Raw genomic sequence first — 12,322 nt, forward strand, 5'->3', positions numbered from 1 at the left:
CCAAGGTCATCTTTAACATGAGGGGTACCCCGCCTCCACAAAGGGACAAGGGAACAGTTCGGGGCTGGCGGAGCAGGCTGGTCTGTAAATCCATTCTGTCTGTTGTAAAGTTCAAGATGATTAAAGGGGGGTGGAAGGTACATTTACTGCCCGGGTGGGAGGAGCAATACCCACTCGAATTTCGCGACCCATCATTGGCACGTGATGCTCGGGGTTTTATTTAAGCATGTTGTTTCAAGTTTAATGAAGATTTTTTGTATTTTGTTTTATAGTTCCAAGTCGAGCAGAGGCGTTGGACCCTCTCCGTGCTTGGGATCATTTTGATTACATTGTGTAACTAAGATTGCAACATTTTGTAATAGGTTATAATGTAACAAGTGTTTGTAAATTTTGATTACATTGTATAATTTTACAAGCGTGTAGGGGTATGCGACCCCTTAATGTAAACTGATGTATCTGTAAGATGCCTACCGTACCACGGTTTTTCTCGAATTTTAGGGGAATAGACGGTTCAGGGGATCAGTGGCAGATAGCTATTAGGTAAATACAGGGGATGGTTGTTTGTGAGGGGGTCTGAAAATTTTGCTCACTCCTTCGAGTTGATACTGCAATCAAGCTGGGAGTATGAAAAGGGAGGAATGTAGGGGTTCACAAAATTCCCCTATTTTTCCCTGAAGATTGAAAATACTGTTCCACATCGTGGATGAAGAATTATATGTTTTGAATTGCCTCTGGGTAGGACAGTTTAAAAAAAAAATACCCAGAATCATGAAAAGCTGCGTTGGACAGAGCAGCACTTGGGCAACATCAGGATCTAAGACATTACATTTTTATTAAAATGGTACCTCTGAGTTTCAAACTGTATATTTCAAAGAGGTTTTAAAATGGCCATCAGTAAAAGCATGGCAGAGAAAGCATTGGCCAAGATACTGGGGCTTGAAAACCAGCCCGTGAGCTCTGTGTGTATAAAGTGGGAGGATCAATACAGTGGCAGTCAAAGACCTGCCAATCAAAGGGAGGTTCCCTTCAGAAGCACTTGAAGTAGCTTATTGACATAAGGGATTACAACTACTTGAGACTAACCGCAAGGACAATCGATTGAAACTGCTTCTGTTTACACAGCAATTCAGCCATTCAAAGCACTCACAGACAATGAGATACTGAAACCATGGAATGGACTTTCGAAAGGGAACAGTTTAAGCATTGAATGGGTTTGAATCACCCATCATTCTGGGCAATAGGGCAGTTGCATTCCCTTTTGTTTTAGCCCAGGTGAGCGCCGGATGTGGGCGGGAACATTTCAGCCCCACAGTGCAGACACATTAACCCATTCCAACCACTTTGAATCAGCCAATCACAGCGTTTCTCTTGTATATTGGAACTTTGGGTGCGAATTTTGCAGACAGACTTTTTCAGGTATAAAGATAGCTCCTGAGAAGCTATCTCGCTCTTACTTCACTGGACCCCAGGTGAGCAGGTTTCTGACTCCTCAGCAAGGCAACCTAGTAAGGAGTTAGGGGTGGTAATTAAGGGGGTATTGCTAAGATTGTTAAATCAACATTGTAGCCACTTGCCCCTCGTTTTTGCCATCTGCCTTCCTCCATTTAAGCAATTTTACTGTAATTACTGTGTTCATGTGGTATAGTTTCTTTTAGTTAATAAAGCTTGATTTTTCTCTCATCCAGACCATTTGTCCGTTTTAATATCATTAATTATAAGTCCTCTAGTCAGAAATGGAAGGTGGGGTAGCGATTCAAAACCGCTGTTTAGAAATTGGTTTACAGTGTAGCAGCAAAAGGCTGCCTGACCAGGTGAATTACTGTAAACCAGGTAAAAGATTGGAATTGGTCAGAGTGCAGGCAAAGGCTGCCTGACCAGGTAAATTACCTTAAACCAGTTAAAAGATGCCCCGCTACAAAGATGTTCTGCGTGGATCTCGTCATACAGGGAGGTGTGGGTGCAGGCCTTCCTGATACATATCATAGAATCCGACAATCTTACAGCACAGAAAGTGGCCATTCGAGCCATTGTGCCTGTGTCAGATCTTTGCTAGAGCTATCCAATTAGTCCCACTACCCTGCACTTTCCCCATAGTCCCTCAAATGTTTCTGTTTCAAGTATATATTTGAAAGTTCCTATTAAATCTGCTTCTGCCACCCTCACATTGCATTCCAGATCATAACATCTAGCTGTGTAAAAAAAATTCTCATCTCTCCTCTGGTTCTTTTGCCAGATTTGGCTGTGATACTAAACCGATTTTACTTTTATGTAAAACAACTTGAACCAAGAAAGTGAAGGGAACGAAAATAGAAAGTTCAATCAATATCTACCAAGAAGAAAATCGAACTGGAGAGGAAGGGAAATTATGTTATTTTATCAGTGGTTATCTTTGAAACACAGCACTATTTAGCAGCTGTGTGAATTACTGAGCAGATTAGTTATAGAAAAATTGAGCTAGTCAGTGAAATTATGTGTAATTTTAGAAAATGTGAAGTAAGAAATAATTGTATTTTTTCAGTGAAATTTAATCTTTTACATATCAAACTGGAACTTCACCGTATAATAACTTGTGCTGGGGATTTTCCATATTTCGCTGCAATTTTCTGTATTCTTGGATCTTCCAACAGTTTCGGGTCACCGGGTCTAGCCCAGGGACGATCAGGTGACCCAAGAGGGCTGTATGCTGTAACAATGATGCTTTGTTTTGTGCAGTGGTCCACAAGCTGATTTTGGATTAAGTACGGGTGACATTCTACCTGCAGTAGAAAACAGATAAAGGTTCAATTCATGATGAGGAAAGGCAGAGCATCGCATTTAAATTTTACAACATCTTCAGTGGCTACTCCTGATTTATTCACTTTTCTTGAACTATCTAGTTTACGGACAGATTTGTGGGCATTGAACGATTATATCCAGGTTTGTGGTGTTACTTATATAAAGATTTCACTATTTATTTGAAATTTGCTAAAACAAAATAGATGCTCCTGTGAGTGAAATATTGACACAGCTCCAATGTCATGAACCATGGAGTAGTAGGTTATGAGTTTGCACCTGCACCTTCCCATGTGGTGAGTGGCCAATCTCAGCTATGCTGTCATTGGGAGGCACCAAACAGAGACTAGACTAGACTCTTCCTTGTGGGAAGGGACGGCAAATCAGATGGAATCATCCTGCACTTAATGGAAATCAGCTCAACAGGCCCTGGCAGTAGGAGGCCCATTTTAGAATCGCTGGCCTAGAGATTTGTGGCCGCCACAAAAGCTGCCGGTGCCACTGTGGATGGGGTTTAATGGCCGCCAAAAATGGTGGCACTGGCAGGACCGAAAAATTGGCACTGGGGACTAATTATCATTAGCCCAGCTAAACTCTCAGTGTAACGCCGTCCTGGTGCGGCTGGTCCCGGCAGGAGGCTCCAATGTGGTGTGGCCCAAGCAGCGATGCTGCTTCAACAGCCTCTGAAAGCGAGGCTGTGATTTCACAAAGCATTGTGGGATTCTTAAAAGGGCAATGCCTTCTGAAATGATAAAAATAAAAATGATGTAAAGATATGCAGTTTTTAGCTGTTACAGCTTTCTGAAAAGAAAATTAACATTAAAAAGAATTTCCCAATGGGGTCTTCAGTTCATAAAGCTGAATTCCCTTCCGCACCTTAAAAAAAATTAAACATGCTTCAGCACCAACACAAATGGATCAGCCAGCCAGGGTCTCGCACGCAGCACTCCAGGTTTGTGCAGGGTGTCATCACTGCAAAAGAGGTCCACTACCCACAGGGTCCAGAAAGAAGGATGTGGGACCAGATCACTGAGGCCAACACTGCCAGCAGTGTCGCTGTTGCCCCCATGACCTGGCTCCAGTGTCCAAAGAAGCTTCATGACTTCAGACCAGTGGTCAAGGTCCGTGAATGCATCTTCAAAAGCCGTCTCCTACCAACTGCATCACTAGCCTCACACACTGCTCAATGCATGACTCCCACCCACCCAATCACTCACCTACCAACAATCTGTATCAATCACGAGGCACACCTCCCATTTTTAGCTTCACCTCACCCCATTGGAGGTACATTGCTGAGCCCTTGGCCAGTGGTGGCACTGAAAGGATACAAGATGCTAGCATCCTCACACATTATCCTCCTTCTCACATGCACCTCTTGCTTTCCCGCCCTCCCCTCACCACAACTCCACCCTTGTGCCTTCCTCATTTCACACACCCAAGAAATGCAGCCTGCCCAGCCAGTGGTTGGCCAAGAAGAGGGAGAGGAGAGGGAAGAAGAAGAAAGAAGAAAGAAGGAGGAGAAGGAGAAGAAGAAACACCATCACTCGAGTTCACACTCCCAGCCACCAGCTCCTCAATGTCGACCAGCAAGGCCATGCTGCAGCCACTGTGGTAGCACTGTGTGACATCAGTAGGACAGGCAAAGCCACACACAAGACCATCACTAAGGGAATGCATAATGGTGATGAGTTGATTTCTGAGGTCATATTGGATGGATAGATATATAAAGTTGGATTGGAAAATTTGCTTTATGGTGGCTTTTATTTCAGCATTGTGGCTAAGAGGACACTGTGATGGTCAGTAACAGAGGAAAGATAAGGTGTAGGACAAATGTTGAAAGGGGAATTGGGGTTGTGGTCACTGGTAGCATCCCAGATATCCTGGCCAGAAAGGGCTGTCTGGGTTGCATCCTTTCTTCTGCATCCTCCTCTTCTGCGTCCTCCTCTTCTGCCTCTTGCTCTTCCTCTTCCTCTTTTGTGTCTTCTTCTTCCCTCTGCGAGCAGCTGCTCTGAAATAAAAGCATAAAATGCTGGAAATACTCAGCAGGTCAGGCAGCATCTTGACCTGAGACACAAACTCTCTCCGCAGATGTTGCCAGACCTGCTGAGTATTTCCAGCATTTTCTGCCTTTCAGAGGCCTTCCTTTTCCATCCAAGGCCTTGCAAGTATCCAGCAACACTCCCTGCTCACTTTAAAAACTTTTAACATGTATTGCACCAGCCACTACTTCAACAAAATAAGAAAAAAATCCAGTCCAAAATGCTTAAATGCAAACTTATCTGAAAGATGAGTGTGTCCCTTTAAGAGGTGCTGACAGCATCTCAGTCAGTCTGCTGAACGCTGGGTTTTCCTGGTGAGCTTAGGACCCAGCGCTGAACTCAGCACTAAGGTCCAAGTTCGCTGAGGTGACGTTAAGTCGGTGTGGACGTCACCCTCTCTTAATTTACAATTCCAGGGCCAGTGCTGCTATTGGCAGCACTAAGGCCCTCACCAAAATGGTGGCCGCCGAGTCCTGCACCAGAGAAGGGCGCTAGAGTGGCGACTGCCATTTTTAGACCGGATCGTGGCGAAAACTCGTGGCGGTGAGCGGGCCAATTTCTAGGCCATAGAATTATACAGCACAGAATGAAACCATTTGGTCCAATGCACCTGTGCCAGCTCTCTAAACGAACTATTGGCTTTCCCTTTGCCCCCATACTAACATTTTTCATTTCAAATATTTATCCACTTCTCTTCTATACTTGCAGTGTTTTTCACTCAAGTTAGTGATCAGAAGAAAATATACACAGTAGTATTCAAATTGAGACTGTAGTACAAGAGGGAATGGACTTTATGGCACTCCTAGTCACACTAAAGACGCAAGCTCCCGGAGTGCAAGGAACCTAGTGATGCCTCAGAGATAGACACCTGGAATGAATCCCATACATCAAATATTCCTGATGATTTATTCCATTCCCCTGCATGTACTTCTTCAGTTATTGTTTGACCCTTACATATATGTTCAAGTTGTGTTGCACGGTATGATAAATGTATGTCCTTCACTGTAAGTCAGTTTCACAAAAAAAGGTTTCTAAAAGGTAAGGGAAATCTGCAAACATTGTCATGTTGGTACAAACCTGATTAACAACGGGTCTGTATGTTGCAACAGATAATAGGTCATCTATTTGCTTTGCATTGAAGTTGGATAAGCCAATTGCCTTGACCAAACCCTTCTGCAGTAGTTTTTCCATGGCCTTCCAGGTATCCTTGTAATCAGTATTGGCGTAACGCACTGTTCCATCATCATTCTTTGGAATCATAACGTTACCGCGTCTGCAGGGACATAAACAATGTAATTATCTGCTCGGAGGCGGAGTTCATCTCCACTGCAGCTCAGAGCTTCTGCAGCCTGCCCTCTCATTTGTGTCTCAGTTTAGCTCATGAGTTTGATTGGACTGGAGGCACCTCACCTCGTCTTTCCATCCCCCACCCCTTAATTTGTAAACGATCTGCTCTGCTTTTCTGTCCCTCCCAGCACCCAACATTCCTCAACTTTCAGACTAAGAGGACAGGTAATCATCCTAATCTTAGACCTTTGCTGTTGAGCCAGAAACTTGTTGTGAGAACAGTTTGATCTGCCATTATCGCTCCCTCTGTGGAAATAACTTATTCCATTATTAGCTTTGGCATGAGTGCAAAATGAATCGGTGACTGTGTGCAGTAGAGTGGAAAACTCATTCTAAAATCTTATTGCTGATTTCAGCAGCAATATTATTTTTACATTAAAAGTTGCACTTAAATCAACCTCAAAGCATTGCTGCTGTCTGATTGATTGTGCTGCACTAGATCAACAAATATTAAGGTAGGGTTGACATCACTTCTCCCCTTTCCATTTGTCCCATCATTACTAAGCCTCCAGTTGATATTTGGTGGACTTACAGTGATGCTGGTGAGAGAACTTATTTCTAAACTTGTGTATTTTTGAGGGCTAATATTTTATCAATTCTTTAAGTAGCCCAGCACATTATCTGACTTCCTCCTACCCACTTGACAATAACTTGCATTTGTAAAGTGCCGCTCAGCACCTGTGGGACTGGACTACAGCATGAATTAGTGCCTCCTGGAGATGAGTGAGGGAAAAATAACTGAAGTGGAAAAGTGACTAAACAATTATGGTTGAAAATAAAACACTGTGCCATATTTACATAAATCTCATCTAGAGAGAAATTCTGCATTTCCGCTAAAGCTGTAGTCTGGTTTTTATTTCAGAATCCCTCTGCAGTACAATTCTTTGGGAACCTCTTTACAATAATTTGTCTGAATTATTAGGTCATTCCTTTAGCACATTTGAATTATTTTGATCCAAAGTACCTGTATATCAAACTAATTATTATTTGCCTATAGGAAAAAAATTGGCCCTTTAATTTGCTTCGTTTGATCGCACTGCTTTGTGAGTCTGCTTTGACCCCTTATTCAGCTCGTGGTGGTTACACTCCCGTATCTCACCCAAGTGACCATTACTCATTGCAGCCGAGCCCAATCCTGTCTTCATGCCCATACCTTTCCACAAGGGATGATTGTATACCAATCAGGAGTATGTATCCTGGCTGATTTTAGGCTGCTGTAGCCAAAGGAATTACCTAATAATTCAGATAAATTATTGTAAAGAGGTTCCCAAAGAATTGTAATGCAGAGGGATTCTGAAATAAAAGCTAGACTAGAGCTTTAGTGGAAATGCAGAATTTCCCTCTGGATGGGATTTATATAAATAGGTTGCAAATATGGCAGTGTTTTTTTTTTCCAACCACAATTGTTTAGTCACTTTTCCCTCCCTCATCTCCAAGAGGCATTAATTCATGCTGAAGTATGGTCCCACAGGCGCTGATCACCCCCTGGTACTTCACCAAGTAGCCATTCTTCACATGTAAGTCACGCAATCAATGTTACCAAGTTATTTGACTGGCAGCATGGTGACGGTAGGTGGGTGGGGGGTACATCACCTCTGATTCCAATCCTGTCCTCACCCGCTATCCACATACATCCATTTTCTAGCAGTGCACACTGCAGAAACCCCAACTGTTTTCTCCTTCCCCAGAATAGTGCCAAAGAGATCAATTAACTCAGATCATCCAGGGATTGAACCTGGGGCCCTCCTGACCTGTATGAATCAGCTGTATACTGGATGCTGCATTCATCAACTGAGCCATTGGGTGATACCCTGGCATATGTTTTAGATCTGAGTAACTACACTAATAAAACCCTTCCAGGCTCCCTCATGATTAAATAATTATGGTTGGAAAAAAAATTGCCATATTTACAACCTACTTATGTAAAGCATGACACAATTTGTGTGACTGCATTTTTAAATGGTGGAAAACACATACAACAATCATAGCAGCTGGAGGCTTCTTTTCTGCTGAATATCCTCTTGAATAGTAACAGCAGTGTGGGTTATTAACCCTGCAAATCAATGCCCTAGTGGGTAGGGTGTGTTACAGTTACAGCTTTTTCCCAGCACCTTTTCTTGTGTTTACAGTTTGCCAGGTTTTTGTAGTTAGGCTCTGTGCTCCTCCAATTCTGGCCTCTTGCACATTCCCGATTTCAATCGCTCCACCATCGGTGGCCGTGCCTTCAGCTGCCTCAGTCCTAAGCTCTGGAATTCCCTCCCTGAACCTCTCCGCCTCTCTCTCTCCTCCTTTAAGACACTCCTTAAAACCTACCTGTCTTTATATCTCCTAATGTGGTTCGGTGTCAAATTTTGTTTGATAACACTCATGTGAAGCGCCTTGGAACATTTTACTACGTTAAAGGCGCTATATAAATGCAAGCTGTTGTTGTTGAAGACCACGACCTAGATTATTTTAATCTGAGCATTAATCCATATAAAATGAATATGAATATAAATCTGGTCTTAAAATGAGACTAATCAGAAAACCTAAGCTTGATTCTCTAATGAACTAAAATCTGCGTCTTTAAGTTCCATAAGAACAATCTTGGCTCAGAGACTGCGGGGAGAAATTGAGTATAGCCCTGTTTGGGGCGCCAGCCTCGTCAGGGTGCTAAAAGTAGCGCCCCGGAAGCATTCACGGCCGCCCGCCGGAAATTGAGTGGTAGCGCCCCAAAGGGAAGCACGGCGCTACTGGAGGTGCCCCGCATCCCTCGTGGGGCGCTGCGACTGAATATCGTGGCGCAACGTGCGCTGCGGTATTGCAGGACTTCCTCCCCTTCTTAAAGGGGAGGGGCCTTGTGCAGTGCAATCTGGGGCCCAGCTGGGCCCCCGAGGATCGGGAGTGCAGGCAAAAGAGCCCGGCACCGAAGAGAAGTGCTGTGCTCTTGGAGCACAGCCGGCACTCCGCGGGGGTGGGGAGGGGGGGTTCAGGAGGCCGGGGACAGGAGCGCAGGCAGGTGCTGGCAGGCGGCCAACAACAAAAATGGCCACCCCGCACCTCTCCTTTAATTTGCGCCTCCCCGGCTGCAGGTAGGCCCCCCTGAACCGGTCGGACATAGCGTCCGGCGGTAAATCAGGGGGCGCTGCCAAATATCGCGGCCAGGGCGTCAGCGGGGTGCTGCGCACACCGATGACATCATCGGTAGCAGCGCAGCGTTAATGGTTAGCGCCACCACTAACGTCCCGCGGAATTTAGCGGGAGGCGTGGACAGTGCCGCGCCCGGGCACCAGTTGGCTTGCGACCCCCTTAGCGCCCTCTTAAGGCGCTAATGGGTGGTGCAGCCAACCAAACTTTTCCCCCTGCGTGTTTCTAAGAATTTGCTGAGATGGGTTGTAATAAGTATGGATTCTGTCTTTTTAAACAGTCAGCCCAGTTTGTATATTGTGCAAGTTTGATTATGCAATAGTGTAGCCTAGGTCTATCATTGAACCTTGATTGTGGTAAATTATTTACTGGAGAATAAATGAGATGCACACCACATTCTCTGTTAAGCTCAGAAGAAGAAAAAATACCAATCCACTTAACCACTGCATACATGCTAAAACTACTTGTTGATTACGTATAAAGTACACAGAGCAGAAAGATAAACAAGGTATTCCAATTACTTCTCAGGTTGGTGAGACCACACCTGGAGTACTGTGTACAGTTTTGGTCTCCTTATATGAGGAAGGACATACATGCCTTGGTGGCAGTGCAACAAATGTTCACTAGATTCATCCCTGGGATGAAAGGGATGTCCTATGAGGAGAGATTGAGTAGATTGGGCCTATACTCTCTGGAGTTTTAGAAGAATGAGGTGATCTCATTGAAACGTATAAGATTCGGAGGGGGATTGACAGGGTAGATGCTGAGAGGTTGTTTCCCCTGGCTGGAGAGTCTAGAACTAGGGGGCATAGTCTCAGGGTAAGGGGTCAGCCATTTAAGACTGATTTGAGGAGGAATTTCTTCACTCAGAGGGTTGTGAATCTTTGGAATTCTCTGCCCCAGAGGGCTGTGGATGCTGAGTCATTGCGTATATTCAAGGTTGAGATAGATAGATTTTTGGACTCTAGGGGAATCAAGGCATATGGGGATTGGGCAGGAAAGTGGAGTTGAGGTCGAAGATCAGCCATGATCTGTAGTGATCAATAACATGTCATTCTGTGGTGGACACTAGGTGGAGCAGTGGAGCTGTATAGAGCTGTATGTATAAAACTACACTACCCAGCTATATATATATTAAGGCTACATTGCCCATGAGGCTAGGCTACCCAGAAGGCAACAGTCAAGATGGCAGCCTGCACACAGGAGCACAATGCTGCATCTCTACAGATACTGTACCAAGTCCACATGGCTCAATAAAGTAACTAGCAAAAGCTAGCAGTGTTCATAATAAGAATGTCTAGTTATTAATGAACATAACATGGTACCAGGGTGGTGAAGATCTGCTGAAAATTGTGAAAAGCGACATGGAGAATTTGAAGCCACCAGAGCATTTGAATCTCACAGAAAAAATCGACTACAATTGGCAGACTTTTAAACAGCAATTCGAACTCTACATTGCAGCCATCGGATTCGGTATGAAGCCAGACGCAAGGAAGATAGTGTTGCTGCTTACGGTTGCAGGCCCACAGGCGATAGAGGTATTTAATACATTTGTATTTAATCCAGCGGCGAACAGAGAAAAATTGTGTAGAGAGAACAAGTCAACGGCGACTCGAGTCTGGATGACCCTACATCAGGTGGGGTTACATGTAGCGTGACATGAGCCCAAGATCCCGGTTGAGGCCGTCCTCATGAGTGCGGAACTTGGCTATCAGTTTCTGCTCTACAATTTTGCGTTGTCGTGTGTTTCGAAGGCCGCCTTGGAGAATGCTTACCCGAAGATCGGAGGCTGAATGTCCTTGCCTGCTGAAGTGTTCCCCGACTGGGAGGGAACACTCCTGCCCGGCGATTGTTGCGCGGTGTCCGTTCATCCGTTGTCGCAGTGTCTGCATGGTCTCGCCGATGTACCATGCTCCGGGGCATCCTTTCCTGCAACGTATGAGGTAGACAACGTTGGCCGAGTCACGTGAGTATGTACCATGTACCTAGTGGGTGGTGTCCTCATGTGTGATGATGGTATTTGTGTTGATGATCTGGCATGTCTTGCAGAGGTTGCCGTGGCAGGGTTGTGTGGTGTCGTGGTCGCTGTTCTCCTGAAAGCTGGGTAATTTGCTGTGAACGATGGTCTGTTTGAGGTTAGGCGGCTGTTTGAAGGCGAGTAGTGGAGGCGTGGGGATGGCCTTAGTGAGGTGTTCGTCATCATCGATGACATGTTGAAGGCTGCGAAGAACATGGTGTAGTTTCTCCGCTCCGGGGAAGTACTGGACGACGAAGGGTACTCTGTTGGTTGTGTCCCATGTTTGTCTTCTGAGGAGGTCTATGCGATTTTTTGCTGTGGTCCGTCGGAAATGTCAATCGACGAGTCGAGCGTCATATCCCGTTCTTACGAGGGCGTCTTTCAGCGTCTGTAGGTGTCCATCGCGTTCCTCCTCGTCTGAGCAGATCCTGTGTATTCGCAGGGCTTGTCCATAGGGATGGCTTCTTTAACGTGGTTAGGGTGGAAGCTGGAGAAGTGGAGCATCCTGAGGTTGTCCGTGGGCTTGCGGTAGAGTGAAGTGCTGAGGTGTCCATCTTTGATGGAGATTCGTGTGTCCAAGAATGAAACCGATTCTGAGGAGTAGTCCATGGTGAGTTTGATGGTGGGATAGAACTTGTTGATGTTATCGTGTAGTCTTTTCAGTGATTCTTCGCTGTGGGTCCATAGGAAGAAAATGTCGTTGATGTATCTGGTGTATAGCGTTGGTTGGAGGTCCTGTGCAGCGAAGAAGTCTTGCTCGAACTTGTGCATGAAGATGTTGGCGTATTGGGGTGCGAATTTGGTCCCTGTGGCTGTTCTGTGTGTTTGGGTAAAGAACTGGTTGTCGAAGGTGAAGACATTGTGGTCAAGGATGAAGTGGATGAGTTGTAGGATGGCGTCTGGAGATTGGCTGTTGTTGGTGTTGAGTACTGAGGCTGTCGCAGCGATGCCGTCATCGTGGGGGATACTGGTGTAGAGTGCCGAGATGTCCATCGTGGCGAGGAGTGTTCCTGGTTCAACT

General features: G+C 45.2%; 1 protein-coding gene across 2 annotated transcripts in view; it reads right to left on the bottom strand.

Moving 5' to 3' along the window:
• The window catches only part of akr1a1a (aldo-keto reductase family 1, member A1a (aldehyde reductase)), a 58,100-nt gene that overhangs the window by 22,108 nt on the left and 23,670 nt on the right, over window positions 1-12,322 (bottom strand). For both annotated transcript variants that reach the window (XM_085973093.1, XM_085973101.1), the window contains exons 5-6: window positions 5,889-6,084; window positions 2,557-2,756 (exon numbers count right to left, since the gene is read on the bottom strand). In XM_085973093.1, the coding sequence (XP_085829219.1) occupies window positions 2,557-2,756; window positions 5,889-6,084 (396 nt within the window). The remainder of the gene's footprint in view (window positions 1-2,556; window positions 2,757-5,888; window positions 6,085-12,322) is intronic.

Source organism: Somniosus microcephalus, chromosome 2 (assembly GCF_052327205.1).
Source record: "Somniosus microcephalus isolate GS21.2 chromosome 2, FLI_Smic_1.0, whole genome shotgun sequence".
Classification (NCBI taxonomy): domain Eukaryota; kingdom Metazoa; phylum Chordata; class Chondrichthyes; order Squaliformes; family Somniosidae; genus Somniosus; species Somniosus microcephalus.